The 17,398-nt window shown below is 43.1% G+C and overlaps 1 protein-coding gene across 11 annotated transcripts in view; it reads left to right on the forward strand.

Moving 5' to 3' along the window:
- ppp4r1 (protein phosphatase 4, regulatory subunit 1) overlaps nt 1-17,398 on the forward strand; it is a 105,378-nt gene that overhangs the window by 70,695 nt on the left and 17,285 nt on the right. For 10 of the 11 annotated variants that reach the window (XM_038808677.1, XM_038808678.1, XM_038808684.1 and 7 more), the window contains 3 exons: nt 9,647-9,832; nt 13,327-13,488; nt 15,009-15,109. In XM_038808677.1, coding sequence (XP_038664605.1) covers nt 9,647-9,832; nt 13,327-13,488; nt 15,009-15,109 — 449 coding nt within the window. Of the gene's footprint in view, nt 1-9,646; nt 9,833-13,326; nt 13,489-15,008; nt 15,110-16,828; nt 17,019-17,398 lie in introns of all 11 variants that reach the window. The other variant, XR_005462022.1, reaches the window with a different exon arrangement.

Raw genomic sequence — 17,398 nt, forward strand, 5'->3', positions numbered from 1 at the left:
AACATCCTCAGGTTTTTCCGCCTCATGCGGGTATCCATCTCCTCCAGTCTGTTTTGCCACCTCAGGTGGAGTGCCTCGTGCACCTCCACCTTTCCCACGAGGACCGTGGCCTCCTCCTCCCTCACGGCCATCTCCTGCTGCAGCTCCCGGATTGACGCCTCTTGGGTCGCCTGTGCCCCCATCAGCTTGGTGGTCGTCGCGTTCATCGACTCCAGCAGCTCCACTTTCAGCTCCGTGAAGAAGCGCAGGAGAACGGCCTGCTGCTCCTCCGCCCATTTCCTCCAGTCCTCGGGTGCGCCGCCGGCCGCCATTTTGGATTTCTTCCCCCGCTTTTTTCGGGGAGCTGCTGCTGCTTTTTTTCCTGCCCCACTTCGGGTAACGACCATAAATTTTTCAGGGTTCTCCTCTGGGAACCTTCCCCCACCGGGAACCGCCGTTCCAGCGCCGTTAGGGGCCCTCCAATCGGCCCGAAAACACCTTCCTCACAGGAGCAGCCAAAAGTGCGACTTAGCTGGTCATAGCCGCAACCGGAAGTCAATATGTAGCAATCTTGACTATCTCCGTCTTGGACACATTCAGCGACGACCTCCACAGCCCTCTGCGGACGAGAATTCCAAAGATTTACCACCCTTTGAGTGAAAGGTGCTCCTTATCTCAGTCTTAAATGGTCTGCCTCTTATTCTGAGATTATCTATGGAATTCCTTGCCCAGTGAAGCAGTAGAGGCTCCTTCATTAAATGTTTTTAAGATAAAGATAGATAGTTTTTTTTGAAGAATAAAGGGATTAAGGGTTATGGTGTTCAGGCCAGAAAGTGGAGCTGAGTCCACAAAAGATCAGCCATGATCTCATTGAATGGCGGAGCAGGCTCGAGGGGCCAGATGGCCTACTCCTGCTCCTAGTTCTTATTGTGTCCCCTGGTTCTAGATACCTCAGCCAGGAGAAACATCCTTCCTGCATCTGCCCTGTCGAGCCCAGTAAAAAGTTTGTATATTTGAATGAGATGACCTCTGTTCTCTGGTATTTAGATGAATGAAAGGCCCAGCCTATTTATTCATTCATCACAGGACAATCACTGCATCCCAGGGACCTTTGTTTGGCAAAGAAGGAGACCAAAGCTGCACACATCAAGGTTCCATATAAGTGCAGTCAGACATCTTTACTCAAATCCTCTTGCAATAAAGGCCAACGTACTGATTGTCTTGATTGCTTGCTTTACCTGCATGTTAGCTTTACGCTTATTTTTTGTTCTTTTAAGCAACAGATTTGAGAACCCATGAGATGGAATAAAGAACAAAGAAAAATACAGCACAGTTATATCTCATGGGTTCTCATAGTGATGAAACTGTTTAAGATAGCACAGCGGACTGAGTAAAATATGCAATATATCTCTACTTGTATGTAAAATACTTTAAACTTGTTTGTGCACATCTGATGGACAATTCCTAAGCAAAGGGGCAATGCCTTGGCTCAGTGGTTACCACTGAAGCCTCAGCGCCAGGGACCTAGGTTCAATTCTGGCCTCTGACTGTGTGGAGTTTTCATTTTCTCCCCATGTCTGTGTGGGTTTCCTCCGGGTGCTCTGGTTTTCCCCCACAGTCCAACGAGTGCAGGTTTGAACCATAGAATTTTTACAGTGCAGAAGGAGGCCATTTGGCCAATCAAGTCTACACAACCCTCTGAAAGAGCCCCCGACCCCGGCCCACTCCCCCACCCTATCCCCGTAACCTCTGCACATCTTTGGAGCATAAGGGGCAATTTAGCATGACTATTCCACCTAACCTAGGTGGGGTTACAGGGATAGGACAGGGAAATGGACCTAAATAGGGTGCTTTTGGAAGGGATGGTGCAGCTTAATGGGCCGATTAACTTCCTTCTGCACTGTGGCGATCCTATGGAATGTCGGGTGTTTGTTTTAAATGTTAAATTTAATACTTGTCCCTCCTTGTATCTCATTTACTATTGCACCAACAGGTGACAATGTTGCAGCATAATACTTCATTCTCACTAATGGCTTCAGTTCTCATCGGTAGAAGATGAGCTTACGTGATTGAGGGCGGCACGGTAACAGTGGTTAGCACATTTGCTTCACAGCGCCAGGGACCTGGATCGATTCCCGGCTTGAGTCACTGTCTGCGGAGTCTGCACGTTTTCCCCCTGTCAGCGTGAGTTTCCTCCGGGTGCTCTGGTTTCCTCCCACAAGTTCTGAAAGACGTGCTTGTTAGATGAATTGGACATTTTGAAATCTCGCTCAGTGTACATGAACAGATAGCTGCAGTGTGGCGACTAGGGGATTTTCACAGTAACATCATTACAGTGTTAATGTAAGCCTACTTGTGACACTAATAAAGATTATCATTAGAATATCTATACTTTCCCAGCATGTTACCAACCCAATTCAGATCTATAATCTCTAAAGTAAGCCATATTTTGCCCATGATGCTCCTTATCTAAGCCAAGCTTTAGGGCCTACACAACATTAGAGACTATCCTTTAAATTCATGCCAGAGTTTTGTTTACATGAAGAAATATGCATTTACCCATCATAGAACATACAGTGCAGAAGGAGGCCATTTGGCCCATCAACTCTTCCACCCTATCCCCGCAACCCAATAACCCCCTCCTCACCTTTTTTGTCACTAAGGGCAATTTATCATGGCCAATCCACCTAATCTGCACGTCTTTGGACTGTGGGAGGAAACCGGAGCACCCGGAGGAAACCCACGCAGACACTGGGAGAACGTGCAGACTCCGCACAGACAGTGACCCAGCGAGGATTTGAACCTGGGACCCTGGTGCTGTGAAACCACAGTGCTATCCACTTGTGCTACCGTGCTGCCCACTATGCTACTGTGCTGCCCACTCGTTGCCAAATCCCTTCAATCTCTTGTCCTTCATCCAGATATCCATTCTTGTCTTGTGATTTTCTGTCTCAACCACCAACCTTTGAAGGTTGATGTCGCAACCATACTCAATTTATATATATTTTTTTTAAGTTCCCCTCTTCTAAATTTGTTGCGTCAAATATTGTATCAACTATTGGAAATGGGCTGCTTCTCTCTACTCATTCTTGCATGATTTAAATAATTCTGTTTCATTGCACAGTAAACATCTTCAAAAGAGGGTTCTTTAATATCAGGCAGCTTATGACCATAAGATATCAGAGCAGAATTAGGTCATTGTGCCCATTAATGCTGCTCTGCCATTTGATCATGGTTGATGTGTTCCTCGTTCTCCTGCCCTCACCCTGTAACCCCTGATTCCCTTATTAATCTAGAACCTATCTATCTCTGTCTTAAAGATAGTCAGTGACGTGCCCTCCACAGCCTTCTGCGGGGGGTTTCGCAGATTCTCCACTCTCTCTGGCTGAAGAAATTCCTCTTCATCACAGTTTGAAATATTCATCCCTCCAGTCTGAGGCTGTGGCCTCTAGTCCTGGTCTCTCCTACTTGTGAAAATATCTTCTCCATCTCCACTCTACCTAGGTCTCTCCACATTCTGGAAGTTTCAAAGAGATCCCCTTCTCATCCTTCTAAACTTCATTGAGTACAGACCAACATCCTCAACCATTTATCTAATGACCAGTCCTTCACTCCTGAGAACATTCTTGTGAACCTCCTCTGGACCCCCTTCAAGGCCAGCACATGCTTCCTTAGATATGGGGCTCAAAACTGCTCTCAATACTCCAAATGGGGTTTGACAAGAGCCTTATACAGCCTCAGCATTACATCCCTGCTCTTGTATACTTGCCTTCTCCAAATGCCTTCCTAACTGCCAACTGAACCTGCATATCAACCGCAAGAGAATCCTGAACTAGGACTGCTAAGTCCTTTGTGCTTCAGATTTCAAAGCTTTAACCATTTAGAAAATAGTCTATGCCTCTATTCTTCCTACCAAAGTGCATAATAATCTTTATTGTCACAAGTAGGCTTACTTTATCACTGCAATGAAGATACTGTGGAAAAACCACTAGTCACCACATTCCGGTGCCTGTTCGGGTATACTGAGGGAGAATTCAGAATGTCCAAATTACCTAATGGCGCGTCTTTCGGGACTTGTGGGAGGAAACCGGAGCACCCAGAGGAAACCCACGCAGGCACAGGGAGAACGTGCAGACTCCGCACAGACAGCGACCCAAGCCAGGAATTGAACCTGGGGCCCTGGCACTGTGAAGCAACAGTGCTAGCCATTGTGCTACTGTGCTGCCCCACCCACACCTTTCCACATTGTATTCTATCTGCCACTTTTTTGCCTACTCTACCAGCCTGCGCAAGTCCTCCTGCAACCTCTCCACTTGCTCATCACTACCTGTCCCTCCTACGCACCTTTTGTACCGTCAGCAAACTTAGCAATAATGCCCGTAGTCCCTTCTTCCAGATTGTTAATGTATATCGTGATAGTTGTGGTCCCACCACTGACGCCTGTGGAACGCCTAGTCACCGGCTGCCATCCTGAAAAAGCATCTTAGTGCATTGCCGTTAATGTCCTCTTAAATCCTCAATATTCTTATTTTTAAGGATTTACACAGAATTCCATTACATTTATTTTTTACAGCCTCAATGACCTGAAGCACTACTTTTACTATTCCATGAACCGATAATACTAAATGGCTCCACTCTATTCAGCTATACATACCAACCAGGTCTCAAATTCGGTGCTTGGTCTGTGCTGAATCAATTTAAGCCCCTGAATAAGGGAGTGAAAATTCTGTGTTGGTGCCAGAAACTCTTGCTTTTAAGTATACATGACCACTTGGCTGAGGTACTAAAGGCAGCTGACAGACCAATAGCCCAGCAAAACAATCGATGCTTTCAGGAAAGTGGGAGAGAAATTGGCAGGATTTTTAAAAAACCTTTTCTTCAATTCTTTGAATGGACCCTTGTTAATTCTCTTTTGAGTAAAGCTGTATTCGTTTTTTGTTCTCATCGTCTTCATTTATTGGTTTCAAAGGTGTAACATTGCACATGAGATTACTGAAGAGTAATGTCTAGCTTATATCTAGCACTATATTATTCCGATATAATTGGGTGTGATTCTGATTAAACAATGTTTTACGTCTGCAAGGAGTGATGATTCACCTATTTTAGTCATTTTAAAATGTTTTCTTTTTAATAAATTTAGAGTACACAATTCTCTTTTTACAATTAAGGGGCAATTTAGTGTGGCCAATTCACCTACCCTGCACAACTTTAGGTTGTGGGCGTGAGACCCACACACGCATGGAATGTGCACAGTCCACACTGATGACGGCGACCCGGGGCCGGGATCGAACCCAGGTCCGAGGCGCCATGAGGCAGCAGTGCTAACCACTGTGCTGCCCCCATTTTAATATGTTCATTGCCCGTTCAAAAGTTATGAAAGGAACTATTCACAGATTGTATGGTTAAACCCTGAAATTCTATTTCTAAATCACACCTGCTTGTTTTTGTTTTAATTAGAGATGGAGATTTTCAGTAATGTATAGACATGCATTCATTTAAAGTTAGTTCTCATGTATTTTTCAGCAAGCAGTGGCAGAGTAGTATTATCACTTGACTAAGTCATCCAAAGACCCATGGTAATGCTCTGGGGACACTGGTCCGAGGGACACTGGTTCGAATCCCACCGTGGCAGATGGTGCAATTTGAATTCAATAAATATCTGGAATTAAAATGTTGACCGAAAAAACTATCGTTGATTGTTGTCAAAACCCAACTGTTGCAGTCATGTCCTTACGGAAGGAAATCTTTCTGGCCTATATGTGACTCCAACAATGCGGTTGACTCTTAACTGCCCTCATTTTGGGCAATAAATGCTGACCCAGCCAGTGACACCCAAATCCCATGAACGAATAAAAAATAAAGCATCCTCTAAATACAAAAAATAGTATTTTTTTTTATGTAACATGCTCTCTCGCCTTTTGTTGTGTATTGATCCTTCCTCCTAGCATTATATCAATGCCCTCATTGAGATGGTTGCAGGAATCTCTCCATATATTTTGCCTCCCTATTGTCTCTCATAATATGGTCAGAAATGTGGTGTATGCAGCATTGTGATTAATGTGACGATTTGACTGTCTATGATTTCTGACATGGTTTTCACAGTGGAATCATTGTAAACATGAGCTTGGTTCCTGCTGATTGACTTTATTTTTAAACTGCATATACTGGATATAATGTTTCCTCTGGTTCTGTACAAGCTCTAATCATTTTGAGAAAATCCATTTTGTTTATTGTCTTTGAAAGCATTTTCATGTTTAGCTAACCTGCATGCACTCTGTTTAAATAAAACCATTATGCAGAATCGAACATCTGAAGGAACTTAAATGCTCATCAGAAAATCAGACCTGTCCGATTAGAAATTTGGCCAAGATACCTGTTGTGGTGCTTTGCGATTCTGCCTTGCTTATGTAAAGATATCTTGAAACATGAGCTGATTAATGTTCAGCAGGGAACTAGCCCAGTTGCATTGTTGCACACATTTTGAAAGTATTCCAGGATCAGTACTTTTAAAAAGAAAATCCCGTACATTCAAACCGAAATGAGATCATACTCACTTTGCAAACTTTTGAGATTAGCAGCCACGGATTGGGTACAGTAAATAATTCAGTACTCTCCTTTTGAAATGTGAATTTAATTATGAATGAACATTCTGTGAGGGAAGAAAAATACATGTTTCAGCCAATCCATCAGAAAACCTTTTTAATTTTCTAAAGTTACCGTTTTTCTGGGTGGTTAGGATCCTGGGTTTCACTTGTAGAGTTAGCTGAGTTAATGTCCTTGACTTGGGTTGCATGGTGATTAGGGACCAGTACTGTCAGTACCTCGTGTGGAAAGTACATGTTTACAAAATCTTGAAAGTGTGATCACCACAGTAAGGGAATAAGGGAATATCGGTGATCATGGGTGATTTTAATCTCTACATAGATTGGGCAAATCAAATTAGCTGCAGAGGAGGAATTCCTGGAGTGTATACGGGATGAACCAACACGAGAGCAGGCCATCTTAGACTGGGAATTGTGTAATGAGAAGGCACTCATTGTCAATCTGGCTGTGTGAGACCCCTTGGGGATGAACGACCATAACATAGAATTTTTTATCAAGGTGGAGAGTGAAGTAGTTGAGTCGAAGACTAGAGTGCTGAATCTTAATAAAGGAAACTATGAAGATATGAGGCGTGCATTGGCCTTGATAGATTGGGGAGAGTTACTTAAAGGGATGACAGTGGATAGGCAATGGCAAACATTCAAGGAACGCTTGGGGGAACTACAGCAATTGTTCATTCCTGTCTGGTACAAAAGCAAAATGGGTAAGAGGGCCAATCCATGGCTTACAAAGGAAATTAGAAATAGTATCCGATCCAAGGAAGAAGCACACAGATTGGCCAAGAAAAATAATAAGTCTGAGGATTGTGAGAAGTTTAGAATTCAGCAAAGAAGGACGAAGGGATTGATTAAGATGGGGAAAGTACAGTACAAAAGTAAGCTTGCAGGGAACAAGAAGACTGACACTAAGAATTTCTGTGAAAAGAACGAGATTGGTTAAAAACAAATGCAGGACCCCTACAGACACAAACAGGGGAATGTATAATAAGGGACAAAGAAATGGCTGACCAATGAATACATATGTTGGTTCTGTCGTCACAAAAGAGAACACAAATCGGATACCAGAAATGTTGGAAAATGAAAAGTGTATGAGAGGGAATAACTGAGGGAGATGAATATTAGTAGAGAAATGGTGCTGGGAAAATTGATGGGATTGAAGGCGGATAAATCACCAGGGCCTGATAATCTGCATCCCAGAGTGCTTAAGGAGATGGCTCTCGAAATAGTGGATTCATTGGTGGTCATCTTCTGGGATTCTATTCTGGAACAGTCCCTGCAGATTGGACGGTAGCTAATGTCACTCCCAATATTAAAAAAGGGAGATAGAGAAAAAAAAGGGAATTATCGGCCAGTAAGCCTAACATCAGTAGTGGGGAAAATCCTTGAATCAAGGACTTTTTGCGGAACATTTGGAAAGCAGTAGCAGGTTCAGTCCAAGTCAACTTGGTTTATGAAGGGAAAATTATGCTTAATAAATCTGTTGGAATTCTTTGAAGATGTAACCAGTACAGTTGACCAGGGGGAGCCAGTCGATGTGGTATATTTGGACTTTCAGAAGGCATTTGACAAAGTCCTGCACAAGAGATTATTGTGCAAGATTAAAGCGCATGGGATTGGGGGAAGTATATTGAGGTGGATGGAAAACTGGTTGGCAGAGAGGAAAGAGTAGGGATTAATGGGTCCTTTTCAAATTAGCAGGCAGTAACTAGTGGGGTACCACAGGGATTGGTGCTGGGACCCCAGCTATTCACAATATATATTAATGATTTGGATGAGGGAACAAAATATATCATCCTAAAGTTTGCAGATGATAACCAAGTTGGGTGGGAGGGTGAACTGTGACGAGGATGCAGAGATCCTGCACCAAGATCTGGACCGATTGGGCGAGTGGGCAAATCGATAGCAGATGCAGTATTATTTGGATAAGTGAGGTTATTCACTTTGGAAGCAAAAACAGGAAAGAAGATTACTACCTGAATGGATGTAAATTGGGAGGAGTGTGCAGTGGGACCTGGGTGTCCTTGTGCACCAGTCGCTGAAGGTAAGCATGCAGGTGCAGCAGGTGGTAAAGAAGGCGAATGGTATGTTGGCCTTCATTGCGAGAGGTTTCAAGTACAGGAGCAGGGATGTGCTGCAATTATATGAAATGAAAATCGCTTATTGTCACGAGTAGGCTTCAATGAAGTTACTGGGAAAAGCCCCAAGTCGCCACATTCTGGCGCCTGTCCGGGGAGGCTGGTACGGGAATCGAACCGTGCTGCTGGCCTGCTTGGTCTGCTTTAAAAGCCAGCGATTTAGCCTTGTGAGCTAAACCAGCCCCTGGTGCCAGGGGCTTGGTGAGGCCACACCTGGAGTATTGTGTGCAGTTTTGGTCTCCTTATGAGGAAGGATGTTCTTGATCTCGAGGGAGTTCAGCGAAGATTTACCAGATTGATTCCAAGGATGGTGGGACAGTCATATGCAGAGAGATTGACTAGGTTAGCATTATTCTCGCTGGAGTTCAGAAGAATGAGGGGGGATCTCAGAGACTTGTAAAATTCTAACAGGACTAGACAGGATAAATGCAGGGAAGATGTTCCTGATGGTGGGTGAGTCCAGAACCAGGGGTCACTGTCTGAGGATTCAGGATAAACCATTTCGGACAGGGTTGAGGAGGCATTTCTTCACCCAAAGAGTGTGCCTGTGGAAATGATTACCACAGGAAGTAGTTGATGCTAAAACATTGAATATATTCAAGTAGCGGCTAGATATAGCACTTGGGGCGATTGGGATCAAAGGTTAGGGGGAGAAAGCAGGATTAGGCTCTTGAGTTGGATGATCAGCCATGATCGTGATAAACAGTGGAGCAGTCTAGAAGGGCCAAAAGACCTCCTCCTGCTCCTATCTTCTATGTATCTATGAATGGTGATGGAGATTTGGGAGTATAGGGAGAGGCTGAATGTGAAAATGAGGTATGTAATTATTCACAAAACAGCCTTCCAATAAAGAATAGTATTGTGCAATAAAGTTTATTATATTATAAGATCTAGACTGTTAATTTAACTTTTTCTCTTCAATATTTTCAGGATGTGATCCCTCAAGCTTTGCTCGATCAATACCTTTCAATGACTGAGCCTTCCCGTGCCCAGACTGTTGATACAGAGATAGCCAAGCACTGCGCTTACAGTCTCCCTGGTGTAGCATTCACTTTGGGTCGGCAAAACTGGCACTGTCTGAAAAATACCTATGAGATACTGGCTTCAGACATGCAGGTACATGGTGTAATTATGCAGTTCTGAAAACTAATATTATGCAGTCTGTGCCGTTTTACACAGAGAAAAAGTTGTAATCCAAATTATTTCATCTCGACTAACCCTAAAGATCTGTGGTGATGATTTTCATTGGGGCATTTGTAAGTCTAGAGCATTGCATTTGGCCTCGGTGCCTGGAGTTATAAAAGACCCTTTGGTACAAAAGTTCAAATTGGATGAGAATTTGGTTTGGCTACGATGCCCTCTGCTGTATAATGTCTAGCTCAGGGGTGGGCAAACTTTTCCGTGCAAGGGCCACATTCAGAAATTCACAATTTAAAGGGCCGCATAGTATATTAATTAATAGTCCCGGTTGTAACCAATTAGCGTGCGGCATATACCTCAGCGCTTCCCCCTGCGGCATCCTGCCTTTAGCCCTCTTTTTCTCTACTTTTCAAAAATGGCGCTTCACCCGGTTATGATTCTGGGCGCCTCATATAGAACATAGAACAGTACAGCACAGAACAGGCCCTTCGGCCCTCGATGTTGTGCCGAGCAATGATCACCCTACTCAAGTCAACGTATCCACCCTATACCAGTAACCCAACAGCCAGCACCCCCCCCCCCCCCCCCCCCCCCCCCATTAACCTTATTTTAAAAAAAATTTAATTTAAATTTTTTTTTTAATGCCTTTATCTTGGTGGGCCGCATAAAGACCTTCGCCGCGGGCCGTAGTTTGCCCACCCCTGGTCTAGCTGATGCTCACTAAAGTTGGACACAAAGGAAATCTAGTGGTTCTGTCTTTGGCACCAATTCCCACCATGTGTCATCTCTCCTGGATTTTATTGATCATTTGGTATAACCCCTTACACTACTTTGTGCATGCAATCATATTTAAAATTGGAAATTATATTCAACAATAGGAGTGTTTATGAAGTTGTTAAATTTAAGCTGAAATCTCGGTTTCTCATTTTAATCTGTTGTAACATCAGGGAGAGTATTTGATGTTCGGTTGGGTGGCACAATGAGTTAGATACTTGATTTGAATACACGGGAAAATTGTAGGCTGAAGTCACTCTCTGCCAGCTTCATTGGTTTCCAGTTTTCTGAACCTGACACTAATTTGGAAAGTAAAATAATACATTAAAAAGTGGGAAAATGAAACGCGTGTCGAACAGTATAGTTAATTTTGGGCGCGGGCGTTCCATCAGGACAGTGTAAACAAAATTACATAACTATGTGGAGAATCCCTACAGTACTGAAAGAGGCCATTTGGCCCGTCGAGTCTGCACCGACCCTCTGATGGTTTAGTGATGGTGATCTATTATGGGCCAGGGTTTGGAGAACACCAAAGTATATTACGGAGTTCCCCTGACCCACAACATCTAATAGATTTTGGTTACGGGGAGCACAAGGGCCCAATTTACAGGTGTGATGCAACAGAGAACTAAAAGTATTTTTAAAAGAAAAACAATGTTTATTCTATGAATCCAGTTAACATTTTATAAATCCACAGTAATCATCTTACCAACTACCAACACTGATAACCCCCCCCCCCCCAAAATGATACCGTACTCTATAGATAACCCTTAATAACTTTCCAAACAACATCCGTAAATCAAAAAACCCTTATTATCAAAGACAGTAGGTTTGCATTCCTTACAGAAACAGATATTACTTTGAAATCAAGTGATCTGGAGACATTCTTTAGATTGCAGAGGGGGATCAATACATACATCTGCTTGGTTTGAATGCAGCTCTCCAACTGAAAGTGAAACTAAGACATGGAGCAGCTCCCAGCTCAAAACAAAAGTAAAGGACAGAATCACATTCGAGCTCCACCCACAATGACATCACTGCAGCCATTTGATGAAACACACTTTTCTTAAAGAGACTCTCACATGACCGATCTAAATACTTAATGTAAAACTGAATAAAATGGGACATTCTAAAGAATGTCTCCAGATCACTTGATTTCAAAGTAATACCTGTTTCTGTAAGGAATGCAAACCTACTGTCTTTGATAATAAGGGTTTTTTGATTTACAGATGTTGTTTGGAAAGTTATTGTGGGTTATCTATAGAGTACTGTATCATTTTGGGGGGGGGGGGGTTACTTCTCTGTTGCATCACACCTGTAAATTGGGCCCTTGTGCTCCCTGTAACCAAAATAGCAGAATAGGTAGCACTGCTGCCTCACAGCGCCAGAGACACAGGTTCAATTCCAGCCTTGGGTAACTGTGGAGTTTACACATTTTCCCCGTGTCTGTGTGGGTTTCCTCCAGGTGCTCTGGTTTCCTTCCACAGTCCAAAGATGTGCAGATTAGGTGGATTGGCGATGCTAAATTTCCCTTTTAGTGTCCAGTGTGTACAGGTTAGGTGGGGTTACAGGGATAGGACGGCGGAGTGGGTCTAGGCAGGGTGCTCTTTCAGAGGATCGGTGCAGACCCGATGGGCTGAATGGCCTCCTGCACTGTAGGGATTCTACGAAAACATTGGTTAGGCCACAGCTAGAGTATTGCATGCAGTTCTGGAACCCACATTATGAGGGATGTGATAGCATTGGAAAGGGTATGGAGGAGATGTACAGAGGTGTTGCCCGGGCTGGAGAGTGTTTTAGTTTTGAAGAGACATTGGATAGACTTGGAATGTTTTCCTTGGAGCAGAGGAGGACTGAGGGTGGGGGACGGACATGATTGAAATGTATGAAATTATAAGGGGCATAGATAAGATTAGATAGGAAGAAACATTTCCGCTTGCTGGAGGGATCAATGACTGGGAGCATAGTTTTTAAGGTAAGGGGCAGGAGGTTGAGAGGGGATGTGAGGAAAAACTTTTTCACCATAGGGTGGTGGAGTCTGGAATTCACTGAAAGGATGGTGGAGGCAGAGACCCTCATAACATTTACAAAGTATTTAGATGTGTGATCCCAGGGCATACGGGCCAAGGGCCAAGTACGGGGAAATGGGATTAGAATGGTTGAGTGGCTGTTTTTGACCGGCACAGGAGCAATGGGCCGAAGGGGTTTTCTGTGCTGGATAATGTAAATACCAAGTTAGGAAGTAAATCCTTACTCTTATACCAAGTTAGGAAATTTTTTAAAATAAAAATAATTTTCATCTCTTTCACTGTTTCACAGTGAATCTAAACAAGGTTCACTGGATTAATTATGTAAGGATTTACTTTTTAAACATTTAGATTAATCTCATTTTGATGAAAGCCAAATGTTGCAATGCTTTTTGTCTTGTACTGTGGAGCTTTTTTTATTCTTTAATGGGACATAAGTATCTCTACCAAGGCCAACATTTTCTGCAGGCCCTAATTGCCATTGAGAAGAGATCAATGAGAAAGAGAACCTGGTATTGAGGAGCGGCCTCATTCATAATTCAACTGCCTACATGCACCAGCATGATTAGCAACTGATATAATTGTACAATGAGTTTAAATGCATAAATCAACATTTAGTACTGTTATTCTGCTTAATTTGTGTTAAGTGTTCTTTATTTTTATTTTCAGTGGAAGGTTCGAAGGACTCTTGCATTCTCCATTCATGAGCTGGCAGTCATTCTCGGAGATCAGTTGACTGCAGCAGATCTAGTTCCTGTTTTTAATGGTTTTTTGAAAGATCTTGATGAAGTACGGATAGGCGTCCTGAAGCACTTGTATGACTTCTTGAAGGTAGTTTCTAAATTGTAATGACTAATCTGCCAACTCAGCGACTACAGAGTGGTGCAAGGTTTTTGCAGTCTTGTCATTATACTTCTGGGACTTTGAACAAAGAGCAAAGAAAAGTACAGCACAAGAACAGGCCCTTCGCCCCTCCAAGCCCGTGCCAACCATGCTGCCTGTCTAAACTAAAATCTTCTACACTTCCTGTGTCTATATCCCTCTATTCCCATCCTATTCATGTATTTGTCAAGATGCCCCTTAAATGTCACTATTGTCCCTGCTTCCACCACCTCCTCTGGCACCTCCTCTGGCAGCGAGTTCCAGACACCCACTACCCTCTGTACAAAAAAAAACAAAAACAACTTGCCTCGTACATCTCCTCTAAACCTTGTCCCTCGCACCTTAAACCTATGCCCCCTAGTAATTGACCCCTCTACCCTGGGAAAAGCCTCTGACTATCCACTCTGTCTATGCCCCTCATAATTTTGTAGACCTCTATCAGGTCGCCCCTCAACCTCCGTCGTTCCAGTGGGAACAAACCAAATTTATTCAACTGCTCTCAAATGCAGCTTCTAAGGATAGGATGTAAACTATCTTTCTCTTTCTGGCTGTCGGAATGCTTAGTGAAATTGACAAGTCAGTGGTTGCATACAGAAAGGTCACAGATTTGATCCTTGCTGAATCAGGTCTGCTGAATAGGTGATGTTGATCTGCGGTAGCAGTAGGGGTGACACAATCAGTCTGTTTATAGAAGGGAGCATCAACCACTGTTCCTGATTGCTGTCTAGCCAGTCCTGTTTACATGGCACTGATGTGAACAGCGAATGGTGATAAAATAGTGTTAACCTACCGTAAAGCCAGTGGACGGAAGTGAAGAATATGGAAGAACTTGGAACTGGCTGGTGTTCCGCCTGATGTTGGGCCAAAACTGGAGTATGTTAGATGGAATTTTATTCCACATTTGAATCATGCTGTACCTAACTTGAAAATGTTTGCTATGGTCACTAGGTCACCAAGAAGTAAAGTGTTCAACTCACCAATTCAATCCTTGCACAAAGCTCGCTAAATATTTCAGTATACATTGGGGAAACCAGAAAGTTGGAGAAGTCAGCTTGGAAACTGTAACTATTTTGAGCAGAACACCGATGTGGTTGTAAACATTGACACCTGACACATTAAATTCTGATCTGAAAGTTAATTCTGAAAACCTAAATATGACAGCTTCATATAGGGCTGGATTCTCCAGTTCCCCAACCATGTATTTCTCCGTGGCGCACCATTTGCTGGCGGCGTGATTCTCTATTCCTGTCGTTTGTCAATGGGATTTCCTATTGAAACCACCCCATGCTGCTGGGGAACTGGTGGGATTGTGCTGCTGGTAGGAAAGAATCGCAACGGCCGGAGAATTTTGGCCATAGTCTGCTGTACTCAAACATGTGCCAATTGCCTTGTTTTTCAAATGTGCCTGTGTGCTGACATCTATTTAAATTGCCCTTTTTAAAATGTGTTTTTTTTTTTTGCTTCCACAGTTGCTCGAAGCAGAAAAGAGAAGGGAATACCTCTCTCAGCTCCAAGAATTTATGGTAACGGACAACAGCAGGAATTGGCGCTTCAGAGCTGAGCTTTCTGAGTATGTTCTCGAACCAGCAAATATTTGAACTTTCAGTAGCTTTGTTCAAGACCTGTATTTGGTTTCTTATTGGCCCGAGTGACTAATTTTTAAACTCTCAAAAGCTCTCCCGTGCAGCGAATTATTCCAGAATTAATCTCTGAACAAACTTGTTACCTTATTGTCTTTTTGCAGCTCATTTAAAATAGCAACTTAATTTCTTGACCCAGAAATTTAAAGGAACTGTGCTTTTTTTTCTTGATCATTTAAGTGATAATCAAATTCTCCTCGATACATGACTAGTTCTATTTTTCAGCTTGAGATTTTGTACTTGGAAACTGATTCCAAATTCTCATCAGCCATGGTCGGAATGATGTGAAGTGTTTTCCAGAGTACAGGGAGAGTGAACTCTGGGTAATACAGTACCTGCTTGAATTGTGGGCTAATGGTTCTCCAAGTTAAATCTAGGTCAGGCAGACTGTTTACATGAGCCTGATCTGTGCAGAGGACAGGACGTTATAATTTTAAACTTTGAACACTCTCTTGAGAAACGGTTTGGAGTGTATATTAGTTGTAAATTTGCAGTTGTAATAAAAATAGCAGCACAGAGGGAATCTCGACAACCGTGCTGATGATAGTTCTTCATCAGGGGCTGTCACTATTAATCCAATTTCCTTGCCTTTTTTCCATAACTTTCACATAGCAATTTGTTCCTTTGTAAAGGAATTCTATTCTCAATAGCCTCCTGTGGTGAAGCATTCGATGTTCTAATAAAACTCTGAAATAAATTCTTAATTCCTCCTTCATTCTGCCACTGTACTGAGTCCCAAGTTTATAACCACTTATTGCCAACTGATGGAAAATGATCTTTTGCTATTATAATAATATAATCTTTATAATAATAATCTTTCTTTGTGATCTTTATTGTCACAAGTAGGCTTATGTTAACACTGCAATGAAGTTACTGTGAAAATCCCCCAGCCGCCACATTCCAGCACCTGTTCGGGTACACGGAGAATCAGAATGTCCAAAATACCTAACAGCATGTTTTTTGGGACTTGTGGGAGGAAACCGGAGCGCCCGGAGTAAACCCACGCAGGCACGGGGAGAACATGCAGATTTCGCACAGACAGTGGCCCAAGCTGGGAATTGAACTGCAAACCCTGGCGCTGTGAAACAACAGTGCTAACCACTGTGCTACCATGCCGCCCACTAGCCAAGCCCTTCAATTGTATTGCCCTTAACCGTTTCTGCTTCAGTTGTTTGGGGGGACGGTGGGAGGGTAAAACTATTTTAAAGTCTCCCTTTTTATATTTTTTTATAACTCTTCAAAACTATATAATGCTATTGAATCTTCTGTACCTTTTCCATGGCTTCAGCAGTCTTACTCTGATGTTCCCAGAGCTACATGTGGTGTAATCAATTATGCATCTATTTCAAGATGATTTTCTTCCTTTTATCTTCAGTGTTGCAAATCAGAATTGCGTTTTGAATTTTTGCTTGCAGCCTCCTTCTGCACCCCCCCCACCCCCATTTTTGTTTTGCGTCAAAGTATCTGCTCCACTAGGTCTCATCCTCAATTTTGGTTTTTCAGCTCTATTGCCTTTCACTTTTCCCTCTGTGTATTAGTTTACATTTACCTGCATTCAGTGTTTTCTGCCAACTTTGCTGATCTAGTGTAGTTTACTGTGGGTCCGTAACACTCAGAATTTCGTCTCTGTCCATGTTCAAATCCTGAAGGATAAACTGGATAGCTGGACCAGTGAGTCTTTGGACTGAAACCCACGCGGGAGAACATACAAGCTCCATACAGACAGTCACCCAAGACTGGAATCGAACCAGGGTCCTTGGTGCTGTGAGGCAGCATTGCTAACCAACTGTACCACCGCGCCTCACTACTGTGCTGTCTGAAGGTTTCTGAAAAATTCAGGTAAAGCATGAGAAATGGAGAGTTGCAGGACAGCACGGTGGCACAGTGGTTAGCACTGCTGCCTCACAGTGCCAAGAACCCGGGTAGGATCCTGGCTCCGAATCAGTGTCAATGTGCAGTTTGCACATTCTCCCCGTGTGTGTGGTTCTCACCCCCACAACCCAAAGATGTGCAGAGTAGGTGGATTGACCATGCTAAATTGCCCCATAATTAGGGGGGGGGGGGGAAGAATTGGGTACTCTCAATTTTAAAAAAAAAATAAATTTAAAATGGTGAGTTGGTTGATGGATAGATCACAACTGATGACATGAATTTTGGGGTCTGATAAACTGCATAGAAGCTTGTAGAAGACTTCAAGAAAATATAGAGAAGTTTAACAG

This window comes from Scyliorhinus canicula, chromosome 10, assembly GCF_902713615.1.
Source record: "Scyliorhinus canicula chromosome 10, sScyCan1.1, whole genome shotgun sequence".
Classification (NCBI taxonomy): Eukaryota; Metazoa; Chordata; class Chondrichthyes; order Carcharhiniformes; family Scyliorhinidae; genus Scyliorhinus; species Scyliorhinus canicula.